This window comes from Sus scrofa, chromosome 13 (genome assembly GCF_000003025.6).
Source record: "Sus scrofa isolate TJ Tabasco breed Duroc chromosome 13, Sscrofa11.1, whole genome shotgun sequence".
NCBI lineage: Eukaryota > Metazoa > Chordata > Mammalia > Artiodactyla > Suidae > Sus > Sus scrofa.
The window spans coordinates 151,788,582-151,800,928 of record NC_010455.5 but is presented as its reverse complement, the minus strand read 5'-3'; the positions used below and the strand labels follow the sequence as shown (position 1 = coordinate 151,800,928).

Here is a 12,347-nt window from a genome sequence, read left to right as displayed (position 1 = left end):
TGATATTATGGAAGAGCAGACAGCACTGTGGAGATTGTCAGGAGCTCAGGGAATTTTATAATGGAACAGAATAGCTTACAGAGGCATGCACACTACTAAGCTATTCCAGTAAGCACCTTGGTTAACTAGGATACCTAAAAAACCACAATTACGTAGATCATCTGAGGATGTGAAACATTGAGGGCAAGGGTATGAACAACTTGTCATCACGAATTTGAGGATCTGACAGCTGCTTCTTAGAGGATGTATTCCCATCCTACCCTCTCCCCCACCCCCATTCCTGTTATAGGCTGGGCACATTTAACATTGCAGATGGTCTCATTTGTTATGGGACCTTAATCTTTGGATGGTAAGGAATCCTGAAGCATTTATTACCATGAAATAAAGTATTTATATTCACCCTGCAAATGGCTCTATCTTCCCTGGTTATTAGAATATCATAATCAAGAGGGGAGTTTTCTGGGATGAAGTAGGGAGGTTGGGCAGGATGGAAACATTGAAGTTGGTGTTTAGGGTTCCCATTTAATAATTACAAGCAGATTTTCTTCAAAATGAGAGCTCTGAACAACTTGCAAAATGTAGAGCTTAGGAATGGAGATTGAGCAGTATTGTGATGACCCTTCACTTTTTGAATAGCCTGTGGGCCTAATGAGATTTAATAGTTCAGTATGTAATTGATTCATGATATACCAAAAAATGTGGTGGTGTCGCATCTAAGAAATGCAAGGGCAGCATTTGGGGGAATAAAGTCTTCAGGAACAGAGATCTATCCTTGTTTTAGCTGTTTGTTTGTACAATTTTAGCTTCAACTCACTTGCTAGTAGTATTGGTGAGCTCTCTAGACTCCCCAGATTGTATCAGTAAGGGTCTTTTATAAAACATTTTATCATCAGGACCAAATAAGAGTATCTGCCCATCTGACTTCTAAATGAATTCCTTCGATTATCATTTATTTTGCATTGCTTTTTCTCCAAGTTCTAAATCTAGATTGGTCTATTTTTTTTGTGTGTGTGTGTGGATAACAGCTCTCTACAAACCACAAATAATTGTAGATAAACTACTGAAAACTATGAAAGATGGTTGTCTGTAGCACCATTTCTGACAGTGTAAACATTTCTTACAGGGTAATAATAATTTACCTTTTATACAGGAACAAATTCAAAGTGGGACCTAGACTTCAACCAAAATATTTACAGGTCAGCTTTCAAAAACAACATTCTTTAAGCAAAATAAAGAAAGAAGGAAAACAACTTTCTCACATTTATCTCCTTATACAAGGGCCTATGACAGGTGTTGGAAATCCATGATCAGAGCCCTTATTAGGCTGGTGTAGAGTTGATAACATTGGTCTGATATTTCTAGTTATGTTCTTTTTTAGCACAAGGAAAGCAAATTAATTTGCCTTTAATTAAAACATGGTGCTTAGATGTTTAAATCTAGGGAATACTATAGAGCTTTGAGAGGCCATTTTAAGCTTTTTCTCAACATGGAATCTCATTTTGTTTTGTTTTCCCAGTAGTCTTTGTCACATGACATTTTGCATTTTTGAATAACCCCAAAGCAGTCAAGTGTATGATTTCCCAAGAAGGGAAAGCTATGTAGAATTTAATTTAGCACAAGCCCTCTCTGTGAAGGGAAAGCATGCTATTTATATAAATATGTTTTTTATATATCCAAATAACATTATATTTGAAGTATAAATCAATATAAAAGATGATAATTCCTCATGTATGTTTTAGTATCTGTATAGCAAACTTCTTACAAAATCATGTTTGTATATAACTTAAATAAATTATTATGAAAGTGTGTTCCTATTTTACTGTATAATTTGAACTAACACATTTTTATCTTTATTAGCAAGCAGTCATCCAATCCTCCTGATCTCCAGAATGATGGCTGCAAAAGTATTTAGCTGCCCAAAGAACTTTTACTTTCCACTAAGTTCATTTCCCGCTCCTGATTTTTATTTGCTGATAGACTGAAGTGTCTATTTTAACAGCCACAATAGTTCATAAACTTAACATTTAATTAAAGATAGAGTCTTAAAACAACAACAGATAGTCTTATTTAACAAATCAGGCCATGTTCCTTTGTGCCTTCCTATGTAGCCACCTTCCCATGTGAAACTGTTTTATGACCACCTGATTGTTTGGTGACATGTTTTCCCCTATACCAGGATTTTTCTTTATTTCTTTCAATTTTTAAAAAATTCAACTGTATATAAGCTGTGGTCAGAGTTGCTTCATAAGTCCTCGAGACAGATTGTATACAAAGATGCACTTGGGAGCATATCTTTAAACCAAAAAATGAAAGAGGAAAGAAACACCTGAATGTCTTCAGGCAACACTACGCGTGATCCTCATTTTTAATTGTAGAGAGATTAATAAAATAAAAAATGCATTCGTTTATTGGGGACCAACATGCACTGGGATAACACAGACTTAGGCATTTCCCCATGTTATTTCATTGAAGTTTTGAAATTTAATTAATTTAAGATAAGCTTAAAGAATATAGGTGGCTTTTTATTTATGCTTTCTTTGTTTACATAGAAGCCTAGGTCATAGAGCTACCAGTTTGCTGTTCTCATTTTGTCTTTCTATTTCTATTCACTATCAAAGGAGTGAAAACAAAGACCTTCAGTAGTATAAGAAGGGTTCTGAATGTTAATGGTATTTCCAGGAAGGGTCTGAGTATACCCCTAAGATTTAGGATGTCAGAAATACATAATTGCTTAAGTTAAATTTGTTTTTGAAAGTTTTAAAGAAATATTATTTGAACAAAACCCATTAGATTGTTATTGGTCTCTTTGTAAAATGTCTCTCTGTTCTCTAGTTCCTTTGGCCTGGTTATTTTTATCAGCCCTGATTTCATGTGGCAGAAATAACAATTTGAAAATAATAATTTCAAATTTCTCAGAAGATAAGCATAAGCACTCTTTTTTTTTTTTTTTTTTTTTTTTTTTTTTTTTTAAATCCCTCCAAACGCTTCATGCAGTAAGAAGCATCACATTAGGAGGTAATTCATGTTGTAAACAGCTGTGGTGTGAAAGTATTTCTTTTTAAAATTTTTATTATTGATTTACAATGGTCTGTCAATTTCTGCTGCACAGCAAAGTGACCCAGTTACACATATACATATGTTCTTTTTTTCATGTTATCCTCCATCAAGTTCTATCACAAGTGATTGGATATTGTTCCCTGAGCTATACAGCAGGATCTCATTGCTAAAGAAAGTATTTTGTTGGAATGGTGGACGACAGTAGTATTTTAAAGGCTGACAAAAGTATGAGTACTACTCACATATACACTAGGTTATTGCTTCATAGAGAGTCAAAAGTTTTCTATACCAAGTTATGTGTGGTTCTGCTGGATTTCTGACTTCTAGTCTTTGTCAATATTCTTTTTGGACTCTGGATTATACATACTTCATGGTTATAAATTGCTGATTTACTTGTTTTTGGCTTATTTAGATCCTACTCAGATGGGAGGCCTGAGCATGCTGCTTTTAGCTGGAGAACATGCTCTTGGCACACCAGAGGTAAGCGGGTCCTCATCCTTCTCCACTCTGCTCACTTTGGGTGAGAACACAGACATTTGTGTTCTGTTCACACTGTTAGTTCTGCAGTTTCACTGTTTATAGCTCAAAACAAACTCTGCATCTAATTGTTTTCATTAGACCTGTATGGGCCTTATTTTGTACCTCGAGGGTAACAGAATGTGGTACATAAACCCAAGACGACACAAACACAAATCAGGTACGGGTTTTGAGGTTCCATGAGTATAGGAGGAGGACTTGCAGTGTACAGATAATTAGCATTTGCCATGACTGTGTCACGGGATCCGTAGGGTGGCTCCTTTGATTCATTTATTCTATTCATAACATTTCCCACTTTTGCGATGTTCTCATTTAGGTTTGCTGGCAAAAAGATGAGAGGTTTAGTTTGTTTGTTTGTTTTTTAAGTATGAAACTGTTGCTGTTCTTGATACCTGAATAAATCCAAACTCCTGTTCTTGAAAATTGGGAAACATTGTATCCCAAGATTGTTTATTCTTTAAAATGGAAAATGAATAAGGACCCAAGCCCTTATAACCTTGGTTCCGTTTTTTATTCTCTTGTGTAGTTACTGGGGTGTTTTTGCTAAATATTCGTAGGTATGGATTTGATTGGCAGGTAAAAGTGGTTAACCATGCAGTTTGCATTTGTGGAATTCCTCTATTTTCTAGACCCACTTAACAGAGGCCAGATGAATTAACCTGCAGGTCACATTATTTTACCACACTCAGGCCCTTGTGATAGAAATTTTTCAGTCCCCAACCAGAGTTGCTATTTAAAACGAAATAGCAGTTCTATTACAGATGTATTTTTTCTTTTTTTTAAAGTTGTGAGTGTGCCATATGGGTTACAGTTGAAGTCTATTTAAATAGTGGTTTTAGAAGATACCATATAAGATAGTTACTTATAAAAGGCTTTCATTATCTATAGTTTATATAATTCGGATCCAAGTAGTTGACCAAATGTTTGATTTAATGTTTTTATCTGTTCAATTTAATGTAGCAATAAATGTGTAAATTTGGTGGATTGATAGTTACTTACATTGTATTAGTAAACAAAGTAAACACTGTATTAGTAAACAAAGTAAACATGTCATTTTGTACCTTTGCATACTCATTATTCAACATGTTTGTACTTCCTCACACAATAGCCTTCTCCAGGTATCATTCTACTTTCTAACACATGGATGCTACCCAATAGCAGTCAGACTAACTCTCCTCACTTTAGTGTGGAGAATCCCAAGTAGGTTCCCAAAGGTGAATGTTAGAGTAATAATGTGTATTTGACCTTTCAGTGCAGTCTGACTCATGCTTTCCAAGAATGCACTGTATTGTGAAAGCATGATTTTTTTCTGACAGATTTGATAATAATGATGTTTGCTTCCCAGCACCTATTAAGCACTCCTTTTAACTTTCAGAGACAAATGTAAACAAGTGAATATCTATAGAACTTATAGATAGATGAAAATGCTAGTCAAAGAAAAGAATCTTCAAGTTTGTCTCTTGGGGAGTTCCCATTGTGGCTCAGTGGGAACAAACCTGACTAGTATCCGTGAGGACACGGGTTCGATCCTAGGCCTCACTCAGTGAGTTAAGGATCTGGCATTGCTGTGAGTTGTGGAGCAGGTCAAAGATGCAGCTCGATTCTGGCGTGGGGGTTCGATCCTAGGCCTCACTCAGTGAGTTAAGGATCTGGCACTGCTGTGAGTTGTGGAGCAGGTCAAAGATGCAGCTCGATTCTGGCGTGGCTGTGGCGTAGCTGGCAGCTGCAGCTCTGATTCAACCTCTAGCTTGGAAACTTCCATATGCCATGGGTGTAGCCCTTAAAAAAAAAAGTTTGTCTTTTGGACTTTTTTCAGTGAATAGCTAGCTCTTCTCCCCACTTTTAAGAGGGAGAAGTGTTTGACACAAGCAGTTTAAATCATGCCTTAGCCTTTATTTCTGAGGAAGGGGAATCCTTTGGACAATTTCAGGCTCAGGAAACAAAGTTAAATGGCTTAAAGAAATGAACTGCAGGGAGTTCCCGTGGTGGCGCAGTGGTTAATGAATCCGACTAGGAACCATGAGGTTGTGGGTTTGATCCCTGGCCTTGCTCAGTGGGTTAAGGATCCGGTATTGCCATGAGCTGTGGTGTAGATCGCAGACGCAGCTCAGATCCCGCGTTGCTGTGGCTCTGGTGTAGACCGTTGGCTACAGCTCCGATTCGACCCCTAGCCTGGTAACCTCCATATGCCGCAAGAGCGGCCCTAGAAAAGGCAAAAAAAAAACCAACAAAAACAACAACAACAAAAAAAAACAAAGAAAGAAATGAACTGCATAGGAGAAGGGAATTTATGCTAAGGAAGAAGTTGCCAGCACTTAGTCTATAAGAACCACTTCTAAACTTTCTCTTCATATAACTAACTCCTGCTTTTTATCTTATCTTTAGGTTACTTTTGTCTCTTTTTTTTTTTTTTTTTTTTATTATTTTCCCACTGTACAGCAAGGGGGTCAGGTCATCCTTAGATGTATACATTGCAGTTACAGTTTTTTCCCCCACCCTTTCTTCTGTTGCGACATGAGTATCTAGACATAGTTCTCAATGCTATTCAGCAGGATCTCCATATAAATCTATTCTAGGTTGTGTCTAACTTTTGTCTCTTTTTTAAGGGCTGCACCTGAGGCATATGGAGGTTCCTAGGGCAGGGGTCAAATTGGAGCCAAAGCTGTCAACCTACCCAACAGTTCACAGCAACGCCAGATCCTTAACCCACTGAGGGAGTCTATCCTCACCGATAGTAGTTGGGTTCTTAACTGCTGAGCCAGAACAGGAACTCCAGATATATTTAGGTCATTTTAAAAAATAATCTTAAGATACTGAAACAGTAAAGCAATGAAATTTGTATAAATTTGTATAAAATAATGCTTTCTCTAAACGTAATGGTTTGAGAGTTTTTAATCACAAGTATCAGTAGATTTCATCTAGCACCTAATTTCTATGCAAAGTCTTATTCCAAATATGTAGACATGGTCATAGAACTTTAGGGGATTTATGTACATTGGCAGATGACAAATACAGTGAATACATACTCAGATTTTTTTTTTTTTTTTTGTCTTTTTGTCTTTTGTTGTTGTTGTTGTTGTTGCTATTTCTTGGGCCGCTCCCGGGGCATATGGAGGTTCCCAGGCTAGGGGTCCAATCGGAGCTGTAGCCACCGGCCTACGCCAGAGCCACAGCAACGCGGGATCCGAGCCGCATCTACAACCTACACCACAGCTCACGGCAACGCCGGATCGTTAACCCACTGAGCAAGGGCAGGGATCGAACCCGCGACCTCATGGTTCCTAGTCGGATTCGTTAACCACTGCGCCACGATGGGAACTCCCATACTCAGATTTTTAAAAGAAATATATAAGGATAGTGGGATAAGGAGAGAAATACAGAAATTTCATACTTCCGACATTTGGAACAATTACTGTAAGGTCTGTTTATACTATTAGGTAGGATCAGTCACATAGAGTGACATTTTACAAAAATTCTACCACAGAGAAGGTCTAATCATAATGACTTTTTAAAATGCCATGAGACAGTTCTTATTTTGAAATATTATATTTAAAGGGAGATTTTCCTTTCTTCCTAAAACCTAATCACATAAAAGAAGTCCTCAAAAGCCTATTTTTTTTAATATGGAAAATTGTGTAGGTAATAGTTGCATTTATAAAAACAATTCTAGAAGGTAAAGAGACTGGATGTTACTGGAATAATAAATTTCAGATTAAAAGCTTCTTTGCCCTATTCAATTCCTGGATGTACTTGATGCGATCTTAGAATTTTTAGAGAGAAATGATAGGTTCTTGAGATAGCAGTGAATAAGTAATAACAAGCAAAATGTTAGTCTTCTGCCTAACTCTAAATCTGCCAGTTTAGTGTTGTTAGGTCAGCTTTTTTTTTTGCTTTTTAGGGCTGCGCCTGTGGCATATGGGAGTTCCCAGGCTAGGGTCAAATCAGAGCTACAGCTGCCAGCCGCAGCCACAGCCACAGCCACAGCAACGTGGGATCCGAGCCATGTCTGGGACCTATAGCACAGCTCACAGCAAGACCAAATCCTTAACCCAAATCCTTAATTGAGCAGGGCTAAGGATGGAACCTGCAACCTCATGGATCATAAGTTTGTTACTGCTGAGCCACAACAGGAACTCCCTCAGTCACCATTTTTTTATGCTACTCTTATAAGCCAAGCTGGGTTTGTAATTTCAGTCATGGAAACCTTGTGTCTCTAATGAATAAAAGGCATGAAAATTGCATGTCCTAACTGCCCCACTGACCAGCAGTTCCCCCATCACTCTCCCTGTCCTCAGGCCTCTCTATTTCCTGAGACACGACAGTATTGAAATTAGGTCAGTTAATCACCCTGAACTGGTCTCTTAAGTGTTTAAGTGGAAGGGAAAGTCACATGTCTCTTAACTTTAAATCAAAAGCTAGAAATGATTAAGCTAAGTGAGAAGGGCATGTTGAAAGCCGAGATAGCCTGAAAGCTAAGCCTTTTGTGCTGACAGTTGGCCAGGTTGTGAATGCAAAGGAAAAGTTCTTGAAGGAAATTAAAAGTGCTACTCCACTGAACCCAAGAATGATAAGAAAGCAAAGCAGTCTTAATGTTAATATGGAGAAAGTTGTAGTGGTCTGCATAGAAGATCCAACCAGACACAACATTCACATAAGCCAAACCTAATCCAGAGCAAAGAGCCAACTCCCTTCAATTTTTATGAAGGCTGAGACAGGTGAAGAAGCTGCAGAAGAAAATTTGAAGCTAGCAGAAGTTGGTTCATGAGCTTTAAGAAACCATCTTCATAACATCTAAGTGCAAGGTGAAGCAGCAAGTGCTGATACAGAAGCTGCAGCAAGTTATTCACATGGTCTAGCTAAGGTATTAATGAAGGTGACTATACTAAGGGAGTTACATTGAGTAAAGCCTTTATGGTTCATATCATGAGTTGTCTAAAGAGGAAAAGGCAATAAATAAAGTACAAGTATTTGATTTAGAATTTCTAGAAGTAATCTCCAGGACTGAAAATCTTCTATAGTATTAAATTTTTACCTTAATTTAGTAAAAAAGGTAGAACTAAATTAAAATTTAAAAATAAAGGTAGGGGGAGTTCCCGTCGTGGCGCAGTGGTTAACGAATCCGACTAGGAACCATGAGGTTTCGGGTTCAGTCCCTGCCCTTGCTCAGTGGGTTAACGATCCGGCGTTGCCGTGAGCTGTGGTGTAGGTTGCAGACGCGGCTCGGATCCTGTGTTGCTGTGCCTCTGGCATAGGCCGGTGGCTACAGCTCCGATTGGACCCCTAGCCTGGGAACCTCCATATGCCCCGGGAGCGGCCCAAGAAATAGCAACAACAACAACAACAAAAGACAAAAGACAAAAAAATAAATAAATAAATAAAGGTAGGGGAGTTCCTGCTGTAGTGCAGTGGGGGTAAGGAACCAGTGTTGCCGCAAATGTGGCCTAGGTCACAGCTATGGCTCAGATTCAATCCCTGGCTCGGGAACTTTTTATATGCCTTGGGTGTGGCCAGATAACATGAAAATAATAAAAAGAAAGGCATGGAGTGATACAATTCAGAGATGAAAAGGGAGATTAGTCAACACATAACATGTAGAGCAGCTTCAGGTAATGGTGGAAAGGTCATCATTTCAGTATTGGACCTAAGGGAGTAGAAGAGAGTCATCTTGGCTACAACAGAGAGAGCATTTGGGGAATAACAGAAAATTAGAGAAGGCAGAGTGATCATAGCTGAAGATGAAAAAGTTTAACGTTATTGGTATCTATTTCGTAGAATGAATGAACTGAAGGCAAACTTTGAAATATATGGAAAGTGTGTTAGACCTGGGTCTGTGACTTTAAAATGCCTTGTTCTTTTGTTGGAATGAAGAGGTATGACAGGAAAGTTACGATCAAGCCACATTTTTTCTTTGCCGCCCATCCTGTAAAATGGAGCTAACAATAATACCCATTTGCCTCTAACTCCCAAGACATCTCTGAAGATTAATTGAATAAAACCTGCAAGACATTTTTAACTCTTCTGAAAGGCATTCTTCTAGGTATGTACTATTATTACCATAATTTATTCTAAGCATTTTCATACTTAACTTGAAAGCCTGAACTATATCAGGCTATGGTATGTTTTACCAGCCACATACACACAGTTCCTCTCCATTAAAAATTTGTAGGAAATTACATTTGTAATACACTTTATCAACAGATGCTCAAAAAGGAGACAACTTTTATAACATTTGGGAGAAACCAATATAGAAACTGTGACCTGAGCAGAGTAGCTGAGTTATCGTCAGAATCAGAGTTAGTGGAGAAGATGCTAAGAGATGATGCTAAGAGAGTCCCTCTGTTAAGGGACTATAAAGGGCCTATATAAGAATTGAACGGTGTAGGGGAGTTCCCGTCGTGGCTCAGTGGTTAACGAATCCGACTAGGAACCATGAGGTTGCAGATTCAATCCCTGGCCTTTCTCAGTGGGTTAAGGATCCATCATTGATCCAGCTGTGGTGTAGATGGCAGATGTGGCTCAGATCCCGTGTTGCTGTGGCTTTGGCGTAGGCCGGCCGCTACAGCTCTGATTCCACCCCTGGCCTGAGAACCCCCATATGCCGTGGGAAGTAGCCCTAGAAAAAAGACCAAAAAAAAAAAAAAAGAGTTGAACAGTGTGGGAACTATGTCCTCTTTTCACACATTCAGTCATATGCCAGGTACATCAGGGAACAAATCACAAGTTTCCAACCTCGTGGAGCTGAAAGTGTGGGTGTTTTTTTTGGTGTGTTTGTTTGTTTTGCTTTTTAGGGCTGTACCTGTGGCATGGAAGTTCCCAGGCTAGGGGTCAAATTGGAGTTACAGCTGCTGGCCTACACCACAGCCACAGCAATGCAGGATCTGAGCCTTGTCTGTGACCTACACCACAGCTCACCAAAATGCTAGATCCTTAACCCACTGAGCGAGGCCAGGGATTGAACCTACATCCTATGGATCCTAGTTGGGTTTGTTAACTGCTGAGCCACGAAGGGAACTCCCTGGAAGGGTTTTAAGATTCAGGTTTTTACAGAGAGCAACCCTTCACATGATACATCTGGCTTCAAAGGGATTCGTATTAATTTTCATCTGTTCATTATCACCTGTTCATTTAAAAATGAAATTCATGTATTCAAATTTCTAAAAGATTATTGGAATGGATAAGCCATGAGATCCTGCTTTATAGCACTGGGAAATATATCTAGTCACTTATGATGGAGCATGATAATGTGAGAAAAAGGAATGTATATGTGTATGTGTCACTGGGTCACCTTGCTGTACAGTAGAAAATTGACAGGACATTGTAAACCAGCTATAATGGAAAAAATAAAAGTCATTAAATTAAAAAATTCTAAAAGGCTAAAAATTTAAAATAATACACAAAAAATGAAAATAATACATATATTTTATGTTTGTCATACCAATCTCTCACCTCCTCCAAGAGGCCCTCCCTGATTTCTTGAGCCAACTTTGATTCCTCCTATTCCTAATCTGTCATTGGTTGTATTGTCAGTATTATACATTATAGCACTTGATTATATTTAGTTGGGTTCTTTATTATAAACTCCATAGTAAGAGTTCTCTTTTAAAATTTTTCTCATTGTATTCTATGTGTAAGTCTTGCTTCTTGGAGACTTTAAGCAACTTTCGATCAGGAGCAATGACAGGATTTAAATTACAGGGCTCCCCACTTGCTTGCTTTAGCACTTCCTCCATTCTGGGGTCTGTTCTAAAATGCACATACATAACTCTCGATCCTCCTAATAACTTTATAAGTTAAGTCTTACTTCCCTCATAAGTAAATATGATACCATTAGATGAGGAAATGGAGACAGAGAAGGGTTAAATAACCTGCTCTAGCTTGTGTGTCTGTGAAGTGATGGAGCTGGGATATGAACCCAGGGGGGCTAGCTTCGGTCTTCGTATAGCCTGCAGTGGCCTCAGTGATCAGGGCCTCTTCTCCAGTGGCGTCCTTTACACAGGCATTTCATGAGTGCTTTCTGGGGACCAGGCACTATGCTAAGCACTTACACTGATGATCTCATTTCATCCTTCCATGAGTCTTATGAGGTTGGTTTATTATTATTATCCCCAATTCATAAATGAGGAAATTAGGCTTGAGAGGTTAAATAGCCTCTCTAAGGCCATAGAGCAAGAAAGCCATTCTAGAAGGATTTAAACCCATACCCACATATTTTCCATTAAGTAATGAGAGATGAAATCTGAGATAGAGAAGTGGTAATACCAGCAGTTGTTAAAACCAATGAATATGTTCATATTTTGAACACTGTGCATTTTAAATTTAAAACAAATAACGGGTTTATATAAAATTAAAAGTTTCCACCTTTCTTACAGTTTCTGATATCAGTGAAGTGAAGAAAATTATTTTCCTGCTGGTTGGTACTTTTTTTTCTTTTTTTTTTTGTCTTTTTGTTATTTCTTGGGCCGCTCCCGCGGCATATGGAGGTTCCCAGGCTAGGGGTCGAATCGGAGCTGTAGCTGCCAGCCTACGCCAGAGCCACAGCAACGCGGGATCCGAGCCCCGAGTCTGCGACCTACACCACAGCTCACGGCAACACCGGATCGTTAACCCACTGAGCAAGGGCAGGGATCAAACCCAAAACCTCATTGTTCCTAGTTGGATTCATTAACCACTGTGCCACGACGGGAACTCCTGGTTGGTACATTTTGAATTAGTTTGTTATGTGCCTTTCTTAGGCTGTTATGTTTGCCTACTAC

The 12,347-nt window shown here is 38.7% G+C and overlaps 1 protein-coding gene across 26 annotated transcripts in view; it reads left to right on the top strand.

Annotated features, from left to right (window-relative positions):
• BBX (BBX, HMG-box containing) overlaps nt 1–12,347 on the top strand; it is a 286,716-nt gene that overhangs the window by 204,163 nt on the left and 70,206 nt on the right. For all 26 annotated transcript variants that reach the window (XM_021070468.1, XM_021070469.1, XM_021070466.1 and 23 more), the window contains one exon: nt 3,470–3,537. In XM_021070468.1, coding sequence (XP_020926127.1) covers nt 3,470–3,537 — 68 coding nt within the window. The remainder of the gene's footprint in view (nt 1–3,469; nt 3,538–12,347) is intronic.